The sequence below is a fragment of the Labrus mixtus genome, chromosome 1 (genome assembly GCF_963584025.1).
Source record: "Labrus mixtus chromosome 1, fLabMix1.1, whole genome shotgun sequence".
NCBI classification, from domain to species: domain Eukaryota; kingdom Metazoa; phylum Chordata; class Actinopteri; order Labriformes; family Labridae; genus Labrus; species Labrus mixtus.
Window position 1 is genome coordinate 6,794,185 of NC_083612.1, and position 19,811 is coordinate 6,813,995.

At 43.6% G+C, this 19,811-nt stretch overlaps 1 protein-coding gene across 14 annotated transcripts in view; it reads left to right on the forward strand.

Moving 5' to 3' along the window:
- Positions 1 to 19,811, forward strand: part of LOC132980801 (serine/threonine-protein kinase BRSK2-like) — a 575,981-nt gene that overhangs the window by 49,124 nt on the left and 507,046 nt on the right. For all 14 annotated transcript variants that reach the window (XR_009674213.1, XR_009674205.1, XR_009674375.1 and 11 more), the window contains exon 2: positions 9,582 to 9,676. Coding sequence is in view for 3 of the 14 variants with exons in the window: in XM_061047215.1 (XP_060903198.1) it covers positions 9,582 to 9,676 (95 nt within the window). In the remaining 11 variants the exon portion in view is untranslated. The remainder of the gene's footprint in view (positions 1 to 9,581; positions 9,677 to 19,811) is intronic.

Here is a 19,811-nt window from a genome sequence, read left to right on the forward strand (position 1 = left end):
TCTGCCTCAGGACAAGATGTAAAGAGCTCAGCGCAACAGAAAAACAAAATCACAACAGACCGAATAAATGAAAAAAGACAGAAGTGTGTTTGTCAGTGTACAAATATAGAAGCAGTCGGGTTCACATTAGGCGGGCGAGCTGGTTCAGAGGGTGAGAGTGATCACGTTTAATGATGGTGGTGAGCATCAAACACAGGCAGGGTTTATGAATGTCCACGAGCTGAGTGCACATAAATGATTTGTTGTGATTCCTGTTTTTGTTAGCACGGAAACGTTCAAACGTTTGCACCCTTATTTTTGGACTTTTATTGTAGAGCTAGGACAGTGGATAGAGTCGGAAATCTGGGAGAGAGAGAGAAAGTGGGAAATGCGGGCAAAGGAGCCACAGGTTGGATTTGAACCCGGGGCCGGCCGCCGTTTTGAGAACCACAGCCTCCATACATGGGGCGCTTGCACCAACCACTACACTACCGGCGCCACATGCACTGTTAGTTTTGTCCCACTTCGTTAAACTAACCAATTAAGAAGTTTCCAGAAAATCACAGAATCAGAATCAAAAATACTGCTAACATGCAGGCTTGAAACTATTTATCATCATAACTGATCAAAATATTTATAATGCCATATGGAGATGGTTTTGGCTGAGCCCTTCACTGCACGTATAGAAGAATCAGAAGATGTTTTCTTCTAATTATGTCCACTCCTGCACACCGTACCGCCCGGCTCATTAACTGAAAATATCAATAAAAAAGCCACAGCTGCTCAAACAAACCGCGGTCAAATCCAATATTTCTTCACTGATCTGAAACCATGAGTGGTCTCACCTGAACAGTCTGCCATGTGTAATTCATGGTATGAAATCGACGTTCAGCCACATTTCCATCTCTGTGATCTCATTAGCTTCAGTGCACCGCAGACGACAGGGCGAACATCTCCCAACATATCAGCCTCGTTGGTAAACCAGCAGCAGCAGTTAATCGATGTTTCAGGACGGCAGGCTGCTCTCGACTCACATGATTGGTGAAAGATGGAAAAAGGAGTGAAGGAAGGCATCACATGACTGACAGCAAGGTGGGCAATTACAAGGCCAAAGTGAGGATCAGTCGATGTGTTTTTGGTTAATGTGAGAGTGGGAAACAACACGGCCTCTCTTCTTTTGCTTCTTTGGAGCAAAGTGAGAATGAAATGGATGTTCGCGCTCTCTGTAATGAGATGTAAATAGGCCGGGGCTCACTTTCGGAGGCTGGCAGGTCTGATTGAAATGTGAGAAGCGGCGGGCTCATCAATCCTGTCGGACAGCTACAGATGGCTCCCAGACAGGCGGGAAACTCCATCAGAGCCCCGCTGAGCTGCACTCAGGTCTGCTGCTGGATGACAAGCCTGCCGCCACATTTCCTCTCTGCCCCAATTCTCTTTTCTAAAAGTATTTCTGAAGAGGGAGGAGGACTCAAAGTTGTCTTTTAAAGGGGGATTCTGGTTTGTTTTCTCCGGTTTACCCATCATATTTTTTAAATAAATTTTGTCTCAACGACTCCAAGTTTTCAAAAATGCTCGAGTAGAGAATTTTTACATACATTCTTGTTTTCTTCTTCACAGCCGGCAGACTCTGTTATTATTTACCTGGTAGAACACAGGAGTTGTTAGTCTACAGCTTCTTGTTTGCTGTGTGATCATGTGTTACCCAGAGATTGTTTTGGATATAACATTTCAATTGAACTCTCCGGTGTTCCCATGAGATGAATGAGGCAAGATGTGGCCTGGTACTCCGTAACGTCAGGCTTCAGACATTTGTATAAGTTCACATATTTTATCAGATGATCAATGGTGTCATTTTTATGACGAGGAATGTTTAAGGACTAATCATGTTTACGAGGAAATGTCCAGCGTGTGAAGTCGTGCACGTTGGGATAAAAACTGTGGAGTATCGTCTGAGGTGGTCAAATTTATTCTGAATACTCTGATACTTTTTGAAGCCACTTGTTTTAAAACAACACAATCTCTGTTGGTTTAATTATCAGTAGTAATTGCAAAATCCTACTTCAGTGAGTGTAGCTTCAGTGTTTGTAGCTTCAGTGATCGTAGCTTCAGTGATTGTAGCTTCAGTGTTTGTAGCTTCAGTGATTGTAACTTCAGTGATTGTAGCTTCAGTGAGTGTAGCTTCAGTGATTGTAGCTTCAGTGAGTGTAGCTTCAGTGATTGTAGCTTCAGTGATTGTAACTTCAGTGATTGTAGCTTCAGTGATTGTAGCTTCAGTGATTGTAGCTTCAGTGAGTGTAGCTTCAGTGATTGTAGCTTCAGTGATTGTAGCTTCAGTGATTGTAACTTCAGTGATTGTAGCTTCAGTGAATGTAGCTTCAGTGAGTGTAGCTTCAGTGATTGTAGCTTCGGTGATTGTAGCTTCAGTGAATGTAGCTTCAGTGAGTGTAGCTTCAGTGAGTGTAGCTTCAGTGATTGTAGCTTCGGTGATTGTAACTTCAGTGGTTGTAGCTTCAGTGTTTGAAGCTTCAGTGATTGTAGCTTCAGTGAGTGTAGCTTCAGTGAATGTAGCTTCAGTGAGTGTAGCTTCAGTGATTGTAGCTTCAGTGATTGTAACTTCAGTGGTTGTAGCTTCAGTGTTTGAAGCTTCAGTGATTGTAGCTTCAGTGAATGTAGCTTCAGTGATTGTAGCTTCAGTGATTGTAACTTCAGTGATTGTAGCTTCAGTGAGTGTAGCTTCAGTGATTGTAGCTTCAGTGAGTGTAGCTTCAGTGATTGTAGCTTCAGTGTTTGAAGCTTCAGTGAGTGTAGCTTCAGTGTTTGTAGCTTCAGTGATTGTAGCTTCAGTGTTTGAAGCTTCAGTGATTGTAGCTTCAGTGTTTGTAGCTTCAGTGAGTGTAACTTCAGTGATCGTAGCTCCAGTGTTTGTAGCTACAGTTTTCATGAAGACTGATGTGCAGAAAGAAATTGATGTTTGCAGGATGTGTGAACTTGTGCATCAGGTTCACTCTCAGGGTAACAGACTCCTGCAGAGCTACATGCCAACCTTGTTTGCTTCATTATTCTGCTCGAGTGTTTTGAATTGTTTCCAAATCATCCCTGTTCTCTTGATCTGTATGTCTGGTGATGATTGTACCGCATGTGAGATCTGGAGGACTGTTGAGCTTGTCTGACATTTCCTGATCTTTTTTAGTGGATCAGATGACTGTAGTTGTTGTTGGTTGTTTCAGTAGCTTATTCAAACTGCACTGACTCCCTGCTGTGGTACAGGGAGAAGAATCCGGTAAACCCCCAAAAAATGTTCCCGCCGCAGAGCTCAACTCTTGTTCTATTTTTAGCACAATTAGCTCAAAGTTTTCCATCCAGCTTCCCGTCTAGCTCCTGTTTTCTCTTCAGTAGTCTGTCTCCCTCCTGCTCTCCTCTGTTTCCCCCTCCAGTCATTCACACAACACCAGCTGCAGCGTGTTTATTATCGGCCGTGGGTTAGTTCTGCTGAAGAAAAGACAGAGGAGGAGAAGAGGAATGCCCTTCGATTGCTTTTCGCTCTGCCGGCTCTGATGCTGTCAGAAATCTCAGCCTGCAGTGGTTCAGAGGGCGCTCTCTTGACTCTGGGCTGCACTCGGTGGTTTTTCAGCTCCGTGTGTGTGTGTGTGAGTGTGTGGGTGGCAGACGGTGGCCTGCAGGTCCAGCAGCCCACAGCACTGCATGATTGAAACACTTTCTGCGTGCCAAAACTCTGAACCCATGAAGAAGAGAAGATGTCTGCGGGCACGTTCTTCCTCCTGAGCTGACTCACTCTGATGTGTTCACTACAACAATTAGTATTTAGCTCGGGGGCTTATTTTCTTTTGTCTGATGGAGGTCTGAATCCTTGTACCATCACCTTTCGAGTCTGTGACTAAAATATAAACACTGCACTGAAAATCAAAATGCAGGCCAGTACCTACGTGGTCTGACGCAATACTCACTGACTCAAAAGTCTGAATTTCTCCCATTGAATGAGAAAAATTATTCTTTTAGCATGTGCACATTTAACCATCTGAGTGAGGCCTGGGTATAATCGTCATGCTTTCACTTTTGATGCAGTCAGATGAAGCTAAAGCTACCCTCAGATTCAATTTGAAGCTGGTGAGCGCCAGCCAATGACTAAAAAACCAGCGTTGTTGTAAATGTACGCTATGTTGAAAAACAGCTGATCAGTACACTCTGGGCATTTTTTGAAGCGTTCATTTAACCCCGATGCTGTTTCAGCTCAGGTTTTCTCTTTTCTTGTAATTTCCTGTTTGCTCAATTAACATCCTGAATCGACAAATCATCGATATCTCGTCGTATATCTCCACCGATGGTGAAACACATAAGACTGTAATCATGTTATATACTGTCTGAAGGATTTGCAATAAACTTGATGAGTGATTTGAAGTAAAGCCGACACTGAGAACAGCATCGTCACGTTTAAGTGTTGGGGGTGTGAGTGTGTGTCTGCTGAAGGTCACCAACAACAGCTGACCTGTCAACACGAGTTAACACTGACTGTGTGCGTGCCTCAGACTCCCTCTGCAGGGTCTGCTCGCCACTTTCTTAAAGTCGTGTTTGTGACTGCGGCGTTTCTGCGTCCTCACAGCTGCAGACAGATCTCCTGCTCTCAGAGGAAACACATCTAAACACTAACTCTGTGTTTTCAGGCTTCCTGACACTCATTGTGTTTCTCTTTGTCCAAACTGTCAAAAAAACAGGAGAAAGTTTTTGTCTTTTTTTTTCCGGGAGTTTCCTGGAAACTTGCATCCTGCTGCTCCCTGCAGAATCAGTCCCGTCATTTTCAGGAAGCTGAAGGAGAAAAAGGAGCAGCTGTCTCCTCCTAAAAAAATAAAACAGATTTTCAAATGTCGTGGTTCAGTTTTAACTCCAGCTGGACCAGAAACAGAAACATCTTGCTTCTGAGGCACGGTGAAAAGTTTCTTTTTTACAACCCAGGATTTCTGAGATAAACTTGATAGAGTTTATGACAGAGCTCATGATTCAAAGTGATGTTTGGTCAGAGAGCGAAGTAAATGGTTGTAGTTTATTTGAACTTGAGATTCCAGATTAAAAGACTCCAGGTTCAAGTTTGGTCGGTGTCAGAAAACAGCGTAGTACTGTTTCGTCGTACTTTGGGGTTGTTTCTGTGTAGAGAGTGATCGTTGATTTTTTTCCAATTTTTCTTTATTTTTTTGGGCTTTTTAAATGTGGTGTCCCCATTTCTGCCAGACACCAGCTGTTGTGTCTGTTGTCCTTGTTGCAGTGTGACGGCACATATGCAGCCCTGCCTCTGTTTCCTCTCTGGAGCAGGCCTCCGGGTTTGTTCATTCAGTGAGCAGTCGAAAGAAAAATGGTAAATGGACTTGAGCTTGTAATGTTCTTTTCTAGTTTTCTGACGACTCAAAGCTCCTTTTACACCGCACACCTACACATTCACACACACTGATGGTAGAGGCTGCTGTGTAGAGTCCATCAGAAGTAACTAATCCATTCATACACTGCAGAAGCAGCGGGAGCAACTTGGGGTTAAGAGTCTTTTTACGATAAGATAAGATATACTTTATTTTCCCAAAAGGGAAATAAGTCTTGGACATATTGTCATATTGTCCTCTGGCATATCATCCCACATTACCTCTTATTCAGAATATTTAATGGACATCGGCATAAATGAATGTGTATAGCGGTTAAGCCTGGTGTGAGGGAACCTGAATCTTCTCGCAGAGGGACTTGCCCAAGGGCACATCGGACATGTGGCTGCAGGAGCTGGGGATCGAACCCCCGACCTTCCAGTTGGAAGGCCGACTCTACCAACTGAGCCACAGCCGCCCCCATAACCTGGAAGGCTGCCTCCAGAAAAATGGGACGGTTCAACAACACAATCAGAGGTCTTGAATACCGACGATACTTTTAGATCTCAAAAAGAAACAACAAGTTGACCAGGGCCGCTTGATTAAACGTACATCGAATGTTTTAGATTTATCCAACTTTATTTTCCAAAGCAAACACATTATATGGTTCCTGATTGGATGTTTGTCGCAGCAATGCTTTGTGGGATCTGTAGTCGACTTGTGTTATAAAGCTGTTATGGACAGTTTTGACTTTCTATGTTCTCGGTGGGAGGTCAACAGAAAGTTTAAGCATCGAAGAAGATTAACGGGGACTTTGAAGAAGTTCTTACTTTAATTCCAAAGGCCCAGAGAGGGATTGTGGGAGGTCTATGGTTCAAGGAGTTGAGGAGCGCCAGAGTCCCTGCTGCCAGTCTGTGGAGTTCAGAGGTCGTGCGGTTTATCGATTTGATCCAGCAGAGAGGAGAGAACGGATGAAGGAGAGAGAAATCGATTAAACTGACTCAGACACTTCCAGCTCCCCCTGGTCGCATATGTTTCATTTAGAAAGATTTATTTTACATGTTTTATCCTCCTCTGGTGCACAGAGCTCCGAGTTTACCTGTCAGTCATGTTAACAGTGTGCATGTTGTTGTTGTTGTTTGTCTCTTTGTTCCGCTGGCTTTGGTTCACTGCTCATGTGAACCACACAGCTCCCGGGTCTTTGGCACGTCAATCTAACGGAGACGAGACAGCGAGTCCTCTCCTCTGAAGCAATTTGAACCCTGAAACTCCTTCTTACTGGATTTAATGCTCGGCTTTGAGCTAAAAACGACCCCATGACTCTTTATATGGAGATAATGAATGTTAATATGTGTGCAGAAAGTCCGCCGGTAAACATTACATGTCTGCTGTTTTAATAACAGACGGTCATTGAAGTGGAGGAGCGGCCATATAGAAACCCTGGTAACTATGGTAACTAATCAGATGATGTGGGAGGAAGCAGGGACATGGTGTTGGATGTATCAGAGTTACTAAATCTTGATGTATGAATGACTAACAGTTGGTATTGATCCAGTAGATTCAGTCAGATGGAGGTCCTAAAGGGGGTGTAATGGCTGATACATAATCTTCAATGACAAATTCACAGGTCAAAGTGGACGCACTAAAGTTCACTACGGGCTCAGATTGTTATTTTAAGGCTGCACTGTGCTAACTCTGATACAGCTCTGGACCGTTGTCGTGTGCAGGAGACTCTGGAGGAGAGATCCTCGACTTCAAACCACGTTCTTTTTCTCAGAGGTGTCGTTGCTGCTTCTTCCCTCGTGTCCCTCGTGTGTGTTTGTGTGTCCCGGAGACGGCACCAAGGGGTTAGTGGGCGTGTCTTACCACACCAAACCCACACCAGCCATGTACACGCTGATACTTTGAGGCCTTAAAGGCAATTTTTTGAAAGTCCTGGGTAGATGCAATGTAGCTGAAACTGTGGTTTAGTTACCCTTGAAGGTAGCTGTAGACAAACGACTCCCAAGTTCTTCATGTTTCTACAACTCTTATTGGAGTACGGTGGCAATGAAACGGAGGTTCTGACTGAAACAGTTACTTCACCTCTTTTTGATCCCCGAACATGTAAGAAGTACGACATTGTCTTTAATTAAATTCATATTTAAAGCACAGTATACACATTCCTCCACCAGGGGGCTCTCAATCTAAACAATAACATCGAGATGCCGAGACTGGCGGGGAATCATGGGAGTGATTCTCTCTGGGTGGATCCGTCAAATCCTGTTTTTCTTTAGTTCCATAATTAAGACATGCTTATCCATCTCTGTAATTCAAACACTGCTGACGCGATCACCACACATAGTTTTCACCGTTCATGTTGCAGGTTAATGAACAACATCTTCTATTTTATCTTCTTTATATTTATTTCCACATTAAGTGTTCTCTGCATGTCTGATAATCGTCTCCTAGCGGGCAGAGAGCGGTGATTCAGACGTTCGGTGAACTCGTCTCTGCTGAGGTATTTGTTTTTGAATGTTTCAGAGAAGCAGAGTGGACGCTTCTCGATGTGAAAATGTCACCGATTATTACCGCAGTGCCCGGTTTAGAGCCACGTAATGATTCTAATAAGCGACATGAACTGTGACAAATGTCGAGCTTAATGTGCTTTTATGATTTTCCGGGTTGAATCAAAAACACGCGTCTTTCTGTTCAGACAGCAGCTCTCACGCTGCGGTGTCAGAGGAGTCATTACGAGCAAAGACAAAGCTCGCCGAAGATTACGGGAGCACAAATGTGTTTTTAGTGGAGACGAGTCGCTCTTATTGTCCTCGACGGGCTCATGTAGCGCTGACATCACATCAGACAGGAACATGAATGTTTCATAACATCACTTATATTTCACTTTGTCTCTTCTTTTCTTCTGCTGAATCTCATTTTCTATAAACACAAAGAGATCGACTCTCTTGACGTGATCAAATACTTCCCAAGGTTTGGACACGTTTTTGTTTAGTAGAAGAACAACCCGGGCTCGTCCCCTCGTTTGTAAGAAGCCTTTATTGCACAGCAGATTTGCGTTTCCATAAGTGTGTGACATCACTTCACAAGTTATGAATTACTGCTCCAGGTTTAACATTGTGTTACAAAGAGCACAGCTGATTATTTAGCTGGTTCTGCCACGACCACCAAAAATGACTTTAACCCTTCGATATCTCACACCTCCGCACAGATCAGTTCACAGCTCTGTGATGTGATAAAGAGTTGGAGCCGTCCCTCGATCTGCTCCGACAACATGATCAATGAGAGCAGCTGAATGTCGCCCAGAAGACATTTCATTTGTAACCCGGGACATAAAAGAGCCCCCAGACGGTCATATTGGTCCCCAACAACCCACCACTCCCCACCCCACCCCTGCTGCTCACGGCACTGCTTGCTTCCGCAGGAGACCCCGCAGGGAAATCACCCTTCAAACAGCACCACCCTCATCTCCTGTGAAATATGTATACAGCGTGGGGTAATGAAGAGGTGCATATGCGCAGTGGCATTTTAAAGCGCCGCCTGCAGACCTTCAGTACAAAGTAAAATATAGTCCCGGGCGTCAGGGCTTTGATAGAGATGGATGGAGCCATTGTAGCCGTAATAGGATAAAGGTATTGCATGTTGACATTTGTGTAGCGGCGCATGAGTCACGACGGGCGAGTTCTCAGAAGTACACAATGAAAAAGAGACTCGGGAGTTTCAGGAGGCAGGTTGATTGCTCTTTTTATGCGCCTGTTTTATGCTTTGTTACCTGACAAACAACATGCAGCCGGGAGAGGAAGGGAAAGAAGCTGCACGTGTGCAAACCAAGGAGAATCCTCCAGGGCTGGAAAATGAAGCAAAACTGGGAAGTTTAAAAACTGCAGTTCCTTGAGTGGCCACTTGAGGCTGAATCCTACAGCGAGTCAATCCCCATAGCGCCCCATTTTAATTTACCAAACTTTACAGCAGAGTGGAACATTTTTTAAACCTCATTAACTCATTTCACATCATGAAAATTTCTTTGATAAGCTTTACAGGGGTTGCAAAGTAACCATGGATAGAAGCCTGTATACATGACATCTACTTTGTATTTTAAATATGAGGTTCTTTGTATGTGTTCCTGTTAAATAAACAAATTTGTCACATGAGAAAAATGCAAGTAGTACTTCTTGTCTCTCAGCGTGGCTCAGACTTTGACGTTGGGCTTCTCATTAATAATTTAATTTCATGTTTGTCTTTCAGGTCTGGTGAAGCTGGGAATCCACTGTGTCACATGTCAGAAAGTCGCCATAAAGATCGTCAACAGAGAAAAGCTCAGCGAGTCGGTGCTCATGAAGGTAAGATCGGCCTCTTTTAACCTTGCAGATAAGTGTCTGTGTGTGTGTGTGTGTGTGTGTGTGTGTGTGTGTGTTCTTTTAAATTGCCAAAGCAATTGTCAAAGAATCAAGAATCAGATTGTACAGTGTGTAGTCAAATGTGTGGTCAGCACATTTGCACATTAGATTTTTCTTTTTAGTATTTTTAGTCACATATTCTCCTCCTCTTCAGTGTAAATAAGTCTCAGAGCTCCTCAAAACATGTCTGTGAAGTTTCTTGTTCTAAATCCACTCTGATCCTGTATTTGATCATGTCTATAAACTCCTCTATTTCAGCCCTGCTCAGAACAGGCTGTTTCTGTGTCTGTACCTTTAAATATGTAAATGAGCTGCGTCTGACCACGCCCCCTCTCTGGAAGGGCTTGGGTGTCTCGGGCTTTCTCGCTCCATGTCCTATTGTTTACAGTGAGAAGGCAGACTCAGAGGGCAGAACAAACACCTAGCTGTGGGAGTGTCACCCACCTGGGGGAGGGGTTACTGCCCTTTGTGATGTCATGAAGGGAAAATCTCCAAACAGCCTGTTTGAGCACACATTTTCTGAAAAGTGGAGCAGGCAAAAGACGGAGAGGATGGACTTTTCTCATGATTGGGGGGTTTATAGATTAGGGACACATATTAGTGTTAGAGAAACATGGTGAAGAGGATTTTACAGAATATGTCACCTTTAAGGATAAACTCATTCATAAAAAAAATTTCCATTCCACGTCTTTGAAGAGTATTATAAGAATAGCGTTGTCAATTGAATAACCTATTTACTGGATTTGCGGTTCTTTCTTCAATCACACATAGATCACATTTGCACCAGATTAGCTTGTCCACTCTCATGAGACCAGGATGCAGTGCAGGTGCAGTTTTTGACGTTGCAGTCCTGCTGTCACTGTTTCACCCACACACTAAACACAGCACAGGTGTCACACGGTGGACAACGCTCCTGCTCTTTGTTGCCTTTTGTCATTACTGTCACCACTCCTCCGTCCTCCCACTCGAAAACAAACAGCTGCATGCGGCAACATCTGACATGATGACGCACATGTTTCACCGTCAGCTTGCTGTGAGGTTGACTCATGTTCAGCAGTCAATGGCTGCTTTTCATTACGCTTACTTATCCACCCTCACATCCTCTCTCCTCTCATGACCTGCACGATGCTCCCCCCTCTGCCATCATAAAGCATCTTCCACTAACTTCAATGCACCTCAAGGAGACGAGGAGGCTTTTGGAGGACCTCAGGGCACACATGCCTCTCCTACACTTTCTCAGGCGCTGTGCCGTATGAATGCTGCACTCTCACACGTGACACTCAGTTTGACGTCACTCTTGACTGACGCTGTGAATCAAAGGATTGCTCATTTGGCAGCTTTTACTCCTCCGCCTGCATGTCTCTCCTTCACATCATCGCTTGAAGAAGAGAGGATGTGAGGAAGAGACACGACATAACATAATGAAAAGAACAAATGTATATTCTGCTGGAAGTGTGAGGTGAAGTTTGTGTGGAGCGGAGGTAATTACTTGGATTATAAAGATAATAAATGCTTTGTTTAAGCCAAATTAAACATCTCCCCACTTTCTATTCAGACAGATTGATTGTGTGATCACTAAGGGTGTGGGAAAAAATCACATCAAGTCAGAATCAGAAACGTAACCAACATGTTTGTACATATTTACAATATGATACAGGGGTTGACATTAAGTTAAATTTGCCAATGGCCCTCTGGGCCACTAGTTTTCAAAGATCACTGGCCCAGGAACGTTACTTTTGATTCGAAGAATAACAGTCACCAGTTTACTCTTGAACCATTCTGATGCAAAAGTAAATTACAACTTTTATTTAATTAATTGAGCTCTAATTATACAAATATTTTGAATTTTCTTATATTTATGAGCTCATGTTTCTTCACCATGCTGATAACTGTAAGAGTCTACTTGATATTAATATGAGGCTGTGATAGAACTGGAATCTCTCCTTCTTTCTTCTCTGTGAGAAACTCTTCATCTTTAGATCTTTACTTTAGGAGCTCTCTTAAGGGCTAAGATGCTTTGTGAATAACTTTTATCTTTACCAGGATCTAGTCTTTAACTTTAAGGGGAAATTTAGTTGCAGTGTGTTCCAGCTCCTCCAGCTGTCTGTCACTGTGGCTGAAACTTTTCTCACTTCTGTTTTCGTCATGCCCTGCTGTCACTCTCGACTCTCGACTGATTTTTTTTCCTTTGAATGCTGATTTAAGCTCGGCTTTTTTGATCTGATGGTTTTAAAACCGTTTTACCAAACATGTTTTTTTATTAGAGAAAACCTGCGCTAAAATCTGTGTGCGAGTGTACAATTCCAGAGTAGCGAGCGCGCTCGCGGGAATGACAGCAGTGAAGCCGTCGGCTGCCTTTCAACTGTGACACACATGCACGAGCGTTTATGATACATTGATGCTGTAGCAGTTATTAGCGCGACGTTTTTAAAATAATTACTGACAAAACACCGGTATGACAGGAGAGCGATGTGAAATTGAAAACGTGTTACTGTGGGTTTTTTTTTTAGGCAGTATTTTAACTGAACGTGCGATCAGCTGGCCCGGACTCTGTCAATCATTCATCCGGGCCAGTGGGCCAGTTATTAGGTCGAGTCCTGTGATACACTTTATTGTCCCCTTGGGGAAATTTGTCTTGGACTCACAGTGCCAAACATTCAGCTGCTTCCACTCAAATCAATTAATAACAACAATAGAAAAACCCATCCGCAATTAAGACAGTGTGCCGCAAAAACTGACTGAAGATTTGAGGTTTCATCAAAGAAAGAATGTGTGACTTTTTGATCCAGTAGATGTCGCCCTTGAGCTCCAGCATGAAACCAAAACAAACTGCTGTTTAGCCACACCTCCTCCATACTGAAGCCTCCACCAGAGACACACCTCCAACCCCCCTCCACTCACGTTCACATGAAGATAACACTTTACTGTCCGTGGAAATTTGTCTTGCATTTCAAGCTCAGAAATCCTCGCATCCCAATCAAATCACTTCACACTCAAAAGACAGAACGCAAAAATTTAAAAAATGACCTTTGCTCGAGCTACAATCACCTGTGTCCTGCATTGTTGTGTTAGCATGCTAATGTTAGCGCTCTTTAGTTAGCTCGTAGCTTCACATCTCATGTAAACTGACACAGAATGAGCGTGATCTAAAAACTCTTACTTACATCCAAATAATCAGTGAGTATGTTCTTCTTCTTCTCTCTAGTCCTTGACTAAAAGAGCTTTTATACAAAAGGGGAGGAGCCGGCCGTCCTGTCCTGAGATTGTGTTTTAAAACATGTGGCCTAAACATTGGAGATTTGGACGACCTGTAACTTGTATATCAGCCCGCACTGACTCAGTTTTACAGCTTGACCGTGAATGTCAGCGCTTGTTGTCTCGGCTGTATTCGATGATTCACAACATCATCACCTTATTGGACAGAATAGAGACTTATTCTGCTCTATAAGGAAAGAAAGGAACGTTTTCCGTGCAGGGAAAAGGAGGCAGAAATCTGTAAAAATGTCTTGTAGTATTTGACGGAATTAGCGGCAGTTAACGCCTCCCTTTTTCTGTCAAACAACAACTCTGCTGCAAGTGTCAGAAACCTTCTTCTCCCAGTTTGTGTTCGGCTCTTTCACAACATGTCAGAAGGCGGCCCGAGTCTCTAAGTACAGATTTGTTAGAATCTGTTGTAATTTTCTGCTTTATCATTTCATTACTCTGTCAAACACACTGAAACACACACTTATACACACACTTATACACACACTGAAACACACAGTGAAACACACACTGAAACACACACTTAGACACACACTGAAACACACACTTATACACACACTGAAACACACACTTAGACACACAAGAAGGAGTAAAAGCATTTCTGTGTCATTTTCAGTTTGACTCAATTACTGTCATCATTGATGAGACAGGTTCTTTAAAGGCAGTTTATTGAACAGTGAAGACACTCACACACACACACACGTACACCCACACACACACACACACACACACACACACACACACACACACACACACACACATACTCACAATGAAGCAATAACTCTTATACTGTATCTCAACACTCAAAGTCTGTACATCACACCTCAGTTCTTCTAACCACATCTTAAGTACTAGGCACTTACGTGTGTGTGTGTGTGCACGTGTGTGTGTGTGTGAGTGTGTGTGTGTGTGTGTTTTGAGGCTCATTTGGACAAACTGATTGCTGCTGTTGTGTTGTCTTTCTGCTGATAACTGGCGTTGCTTCCTAACGAGCAGAGTGAGTGAAGTACATCGCTCTAGTCAGTTAATGCTGGCGGCTAATTGGTTGATGTTTCTGTGTGTGTGTGTGTGTGTGTGTGTGTGTGTGTGTGTGTGTGTGGTGGGGTGAGGTGTGTGTGTAGGACAGTAACAGCTCATGAATGTTGTCAGGATGACTTTAAAGTCGGTCTACATGGTGTGAAAGACATCATTTGCACCTAAAGGTCAGAGAAACGAGCTCGATGCTGATTGGTTGCTGGCTTGTTTTGTCCCAAGTGTTGATTGGGGGAAGTATCACGTTAATCCCTAAAAATAGCTTTGATGGTTTTAGAAAATCCCGAGCAGTTAGACAGATTGAAAACCCACCTGAGGGTTAAACACACCGAGTAGAAAAGAAAGCAGCGCATCCAGCACAGACATGTTTCCTGTTCTAACAGTTACTCACTAAAGGCAACCTGCTGTGATAAAGAGACTCTGCTCAGTGCTGCACGTTTATTTGGGTGTTCTCATCGACATTTCTCCTCTAAGTAAAAATGTAAAGTATCTATGTATGCTTGAAAAAGTTCTGCAAAGCATGCTGGGATTTGAGCGGCTGGCTTGGTTGAACATCTCCAAATGTTTTGCCTGTGTGTTAAATATTTTGCTACAGGAAGTAGTTTTCTGTAGTGTAGTGTCATGTCAGCCCAAAACACCGGTGTATTGTTAGTTTTTCTCTCCCATGTCCATCAGATAATTACCCAGCAGCCTCTTGTGTTTCTAATTGGCTGTGAATGAAGGAGATGAAGGCCGCAGATGTTTCTGTTTCCTCTTCGCTGAAATGATTTTTCCGTCTCTGCTGCTCTGCTTCTCCTCCCCCGTTCGCTGACGTCCTCGCTCTGTTTCGATGCCAGCCGTCTCGGGGGTTGCCCCGGCAGCCTCCTCTAATCTTATCCCGCCACGGTCTTATTTTGGGAAGATGCTTAGGACCCTGTTGTCATGGCAACAGGCAGCGATGGGCCTGAGTTATGGCCGTGTTGTTCTCACACAATAGAGTCTAATCAGCCTCCTAAAATATATATATAAAGAAGGAAAAAAGGAACAGAGTGCGAGGCGGATTCTGCGGAGTAGCATGTTTAAAACATGATGTTCACCCTGCTCCGCTCCCTGCGTTCTTTCAGGAGACCCCATTTTGTTTGACATTTCCACGACGCCGCTGGTTTACTTTTCTCCGTTTCTTTTCCTTTCTTCTCTCGCAGCTTTTATCCTGAACTTTGTGTGGCGTTGGATGTATTCTTTGAGGTTTTGCATATGAATGTATCCTCTGCTCACAACACAGGACACATTTACATTTCCCTTGTTCATTGTCGCACATGGACCCTTGAAAGAAAAGACCCAAACTATTTCCATATAAATACATTTCTTCATCCCTGACTGATACAGTTTATTTACAACTCCCGACGCTTCTGTTGTGACAAAAACTAAACCTCCAGTGTCCGCTAACACTTCAAGTTATAAAGGAGTTCTCATCAGATTATTGACAGCATTATCTGAAGCACAGAGTGAAACAGAGAGGATGTATGAAAGCCCCACTCGATCTCACAGTAAACTTACACCGTGCCCTAACAGAACCAGTGTTAGATATCATGTTGCATCACTCAGAAATGGACGCCCAACTGCAGCCGTTGAGTTTCCATTATTTCTCTGTGAATTTCATGTGGTGCTTTAGTATTGACGACCTGTTGACTCGATTCACAACACTTACAGGCTCGTTCATAAACGGTTTGTGGTGAGCCGAATAAAGTTTTTGTCCGGTGTTGACACGAGACAAAGCTCAACATTTCAACACTGATATGGATATTATTAATGCACCGTTATCTCCACTTTATAAAACAGGCCTGAGGAAACTACCCCCACACGGCCGTTTTGGACGCCCCTCGGTTTGCCAGATATGAGAGCAGTTATCAGGTCAAACCAACAGGTGTTGCAGCGATGGAAGCGGGCAAGAGAAGTGGTTCCGATAGAAGTGATTGTACCCGACCTCAAAAGCCTCTGCATGTTTCTAATAAGCTCCACGAGCAGAAACGTGCTCAAACTAGGATCAATATTGGAGATGCTTTTGAAAAATGGAGAGAGGTTAGAACACAGAAAGGTTTACAGACCGATGCAGAGCTGGATAAACACTGAAGCTTCAGTGTCCACCACATGGTGACCTGCGTGGGCATCCACTCTAGAGAGGAGGGGGGGAGACAGCTCTCTACAATGTTTAGAATTTAGACTGCAGTACCCATTTTAAACACTAGGTGTCAGAGTTATATACTGCTCCTTTAATTCAAACTTTTGTGACGTCTTTGTCAAATTATGGAAACAATTAAATTATGAACTATTATCTAAAGCAGCAGCTGACATCTGCATGACTGGTTGCTGTCATGTGTGTGTGTCTGTGTGTGTGTGTGTGAGAATGAGAGGATAATTGTGAAGCACCGTGGATAAAAGCGCTACACAAATAGCAGCCATTAAATGCACCTTCCAGGAAGTCAAACGTCATGAGCTGAAAATCCAAAGGGGAAAGACGTCACACTCCTGCACACTCTCTTTAATTGACAAAAATAAATCCTGCAGTGTTTAAATCTCAGGAGCTCCTCCTGCTGATGTCTGTCAGAGCTCTCTGCAGCCCTCTGCTGTCACATCATTAACTTATTCCTGTCTTAACTACACGTCTCCACCTTTAAAATGTGTGTCCGAACTCGTACAAGCTTCCCATCACGTGAGTGTGTGTGTGTGTGTGTGTGTGTGTGTGAGTGATTCCAGCTGAGATGAGCAGCCTGACATTTACGCCACTGCTTCAGAGATCAGCACCTTACAGCAGCACCACGCCTGCAAACCAGATGTCAAACCTGACATTTACACCTGCAGCTCACCGCTGCCTCTAATGAAGCGTCTCATTAGAGGTACCACAGGTGGAGGACCCTCAGCTGCTAGCATTAGCGGCTAACAGACGGAGGAAAGGTGCAGCTCAGTCGAGGAGGAGGAGGAGGAGGAGGAGGAGGAGTGTAGTTTTATCTGGATGAGCTGAACTTGATGGCTCAATCAAAGAAGAAAGAAACGTGTTCAACAAGCGACGACCTCCGGTGATGAAAAATTAAGCTGATGCTGAAGTGTAATACCCTGCAGTTCCTCAAGTGTCCACTAGAGGCCGGCTGCAGAAGCACAGGAAGTCACATACACACACATTCTAAAAAGCCTGTTTTTACAGCAGAGATTAACATGTTTACAGCCTGGTTCAAAAAAAACAAACAGGTCTGATTAGCTCATGTCTCGATCGGCTCACACTGTACGGGGGGTGAATGTTGTGATGACTCATCAGTTTTGATTTGATGAAGGATAAGAGTTATTCACAATAAGGCGTGTAGCTGACCTGATTGACAGGTGGGTGCGGTGTAACGGTTTGTCAGGAGGTTTAAAACCCGCCTCAGCTCCAGCTCTCAGCCTGTCGTTAGGTTGACTGAAAGTTAGACTGAGACAGCATTTCCAGCACGGAGACCGCCATCGATGGGACTCCAGCGCCCCCTGCAGGAACAGACGGGTGACGTCCACTCAGGCTTTGTTTTTAAAAGGTAACACTTCTGTAGAGTCCGGACTAGTTGAACAATGTCTGCATTAGGATGTGCTGAAGTTTTTTGTTTTTTTGAGAGCAAACTGCACAGAGCTGCAAAATGTTCTGAGCATGTTTAGGGCACAAATCATGGTGCCATGTTTGAATTTTCCATAGCCTTGAGTAAGGACTGGTAGATCTGTTATCATTATTCCAGTAACGTTTCTCTTCTATTCTCACGTTTTGTTTTACACATCTTCAAGTAAAGAAATCTGGTTTGCCAAACCGAAGAATGAAAGACTGAAAACGCCCCTTCCTAATTTTTGGAAAAGCCCGTTGTTGTGTCAGTGTCTTCATCCTGGTCCTGAAGGGACTCCTGTGCAGAAACCCTGACACGTCAAGAACTGCAAGATGCAGGGGAGGCTGTGTGTGTGCCTCTCAAGTGTGTGTGATTAAATCTCCTTTTCCAGTTGGAGTGCAGCTTTGTAGTGTGTGTGTGTGTGTGTGTTAGTGTGAGTACAGAGGTCGAGCACGGCCCTCTCGTGCCTGACCGGACTCATTTCATCTTCTCAACGACTGGCTGCTCGTGTTAATGGTGTCAATACGGACTTAACTGTGCTGATTCTACCCACTGCACCCAGAGGGAGAAGAGAGGGAGGGAGAGAGAGAGGGAGGGAGGGAGGGGGGGAGAGAGAGAGGGAGAAGAGAGAGAGTGAGAGAGAGAGGGAGGGAGGGAGGGGGGGGAGAGAGCAAGGGAGAAGAGAGGGAGGGAGAAGAGAGGGAGGGAGGGGGGAGAAGAGAGGGAGGGAGGGGGGCTGTGTGAGTAAATGTGAGTTTTATGTGTTAGTAGTCCTCACTGTGTCTTTTAATTAGAGGCTATGCCAGCAGCATGTTTGCTTACACACCTGACACCTGATGATGACGCACATTTAATCAGTTCTGGTATCAGCAGCAGCGATCTTTAACAGCTTTAGCTTCTTTAGGGAGGATCGTATTTTAACACTTACAAAATGTACAGCCTTTAAGTTTTCACATGTGGTTGAAAAGACTAAGCCCCCCTAGATCCTTTCACACATGCACAAAAACAGAATTATTCAGGGTCGCATCAAAGTCCTGACACACATCTATCAAAGTTTTCTGTTATCACCGGCTATTAGCTGAACATTTAAATCGTTATAAATTTTGTGAATTATAATCACTGAAGAATCCCGACCTTATAACAAGCTGAAACAAAAATACAGCAGCTTTGTGATGTCTGACTTCCTGTGTCCATATCCTGGATTAAATTCTGATTTTATCGATGTGAAACTTCTTAATTCAGTGTTTTACTGGTTTTAACTTCGAGGGCTTTTTGAGTCGTCTGCAGGGAATTCGCTCCCCTGATCACCTGGAGGTAGGGGTGTAACGGTACACAAAAATGTCGATTCGGTACGGTTCCAAGTTTTGAAGCTTCGGTTCGGTACAGTAAAGGGACCTCATGCAACACTTTTCTTTTCTTTATTAGGAACATTTAGAATTTCCCTTTTACACATTGGGCTAAGTGCAGCATCGACAGTTCAGACTTGTACACCTGCTCAGGTTACTTTTTAATAACATTTTAAATTAAACATTGTAAAAAAAAAACTAAAAAAAACTTATGCTGCTTTCTTCAACCAAAAGAGTCTCCAATAAATAAAATATATGAATTAAATAAAATATTTTAGAATGAAATGAAGTAATTAATATAGCCTATATGTAAAAATATAAATTTTAATTTCACTGACACCTTTTAGTTTATGAAGACAACAGTTTTTTGAATGCCCTTTGAGCACATAATAAAGCTAATCACATCGGGGACAGTTTCATCTCAGAACTATTCATATTTCCCTCTTTAAGAACTTTAACGGCATTTGTTGTGGCTTTGGCCCGTTCAGAATTACTAGCAAAAGGCTGTCTGTTTGGGGGGGGGGGGGGTTCATTCTATCATGTTGCAGGTTATGCTTCCACACAGAAGTGTCTCCCCCTCCCCTTTCACGCAGCAGCGCTGTTGGAGCGAGATCATCGCTGAAAATAAAAACGAAATTTAAGATTAAGTCCGTAAAAAGAACTCCATCCCGGTTATATACAACTGTCCAAACCGACAGGGCTCGAGGAACTACTAATCTGCACAGTTTATGTTTGAACTTTTTTACAAGTTACTAACTAAAAGGTGTGTCCGCGGCCGCAGCCTTCCTTCACACTGAGGTGTGCTTCCGCTTTGCGGTCCGTGTGGGAACACAGATTAAA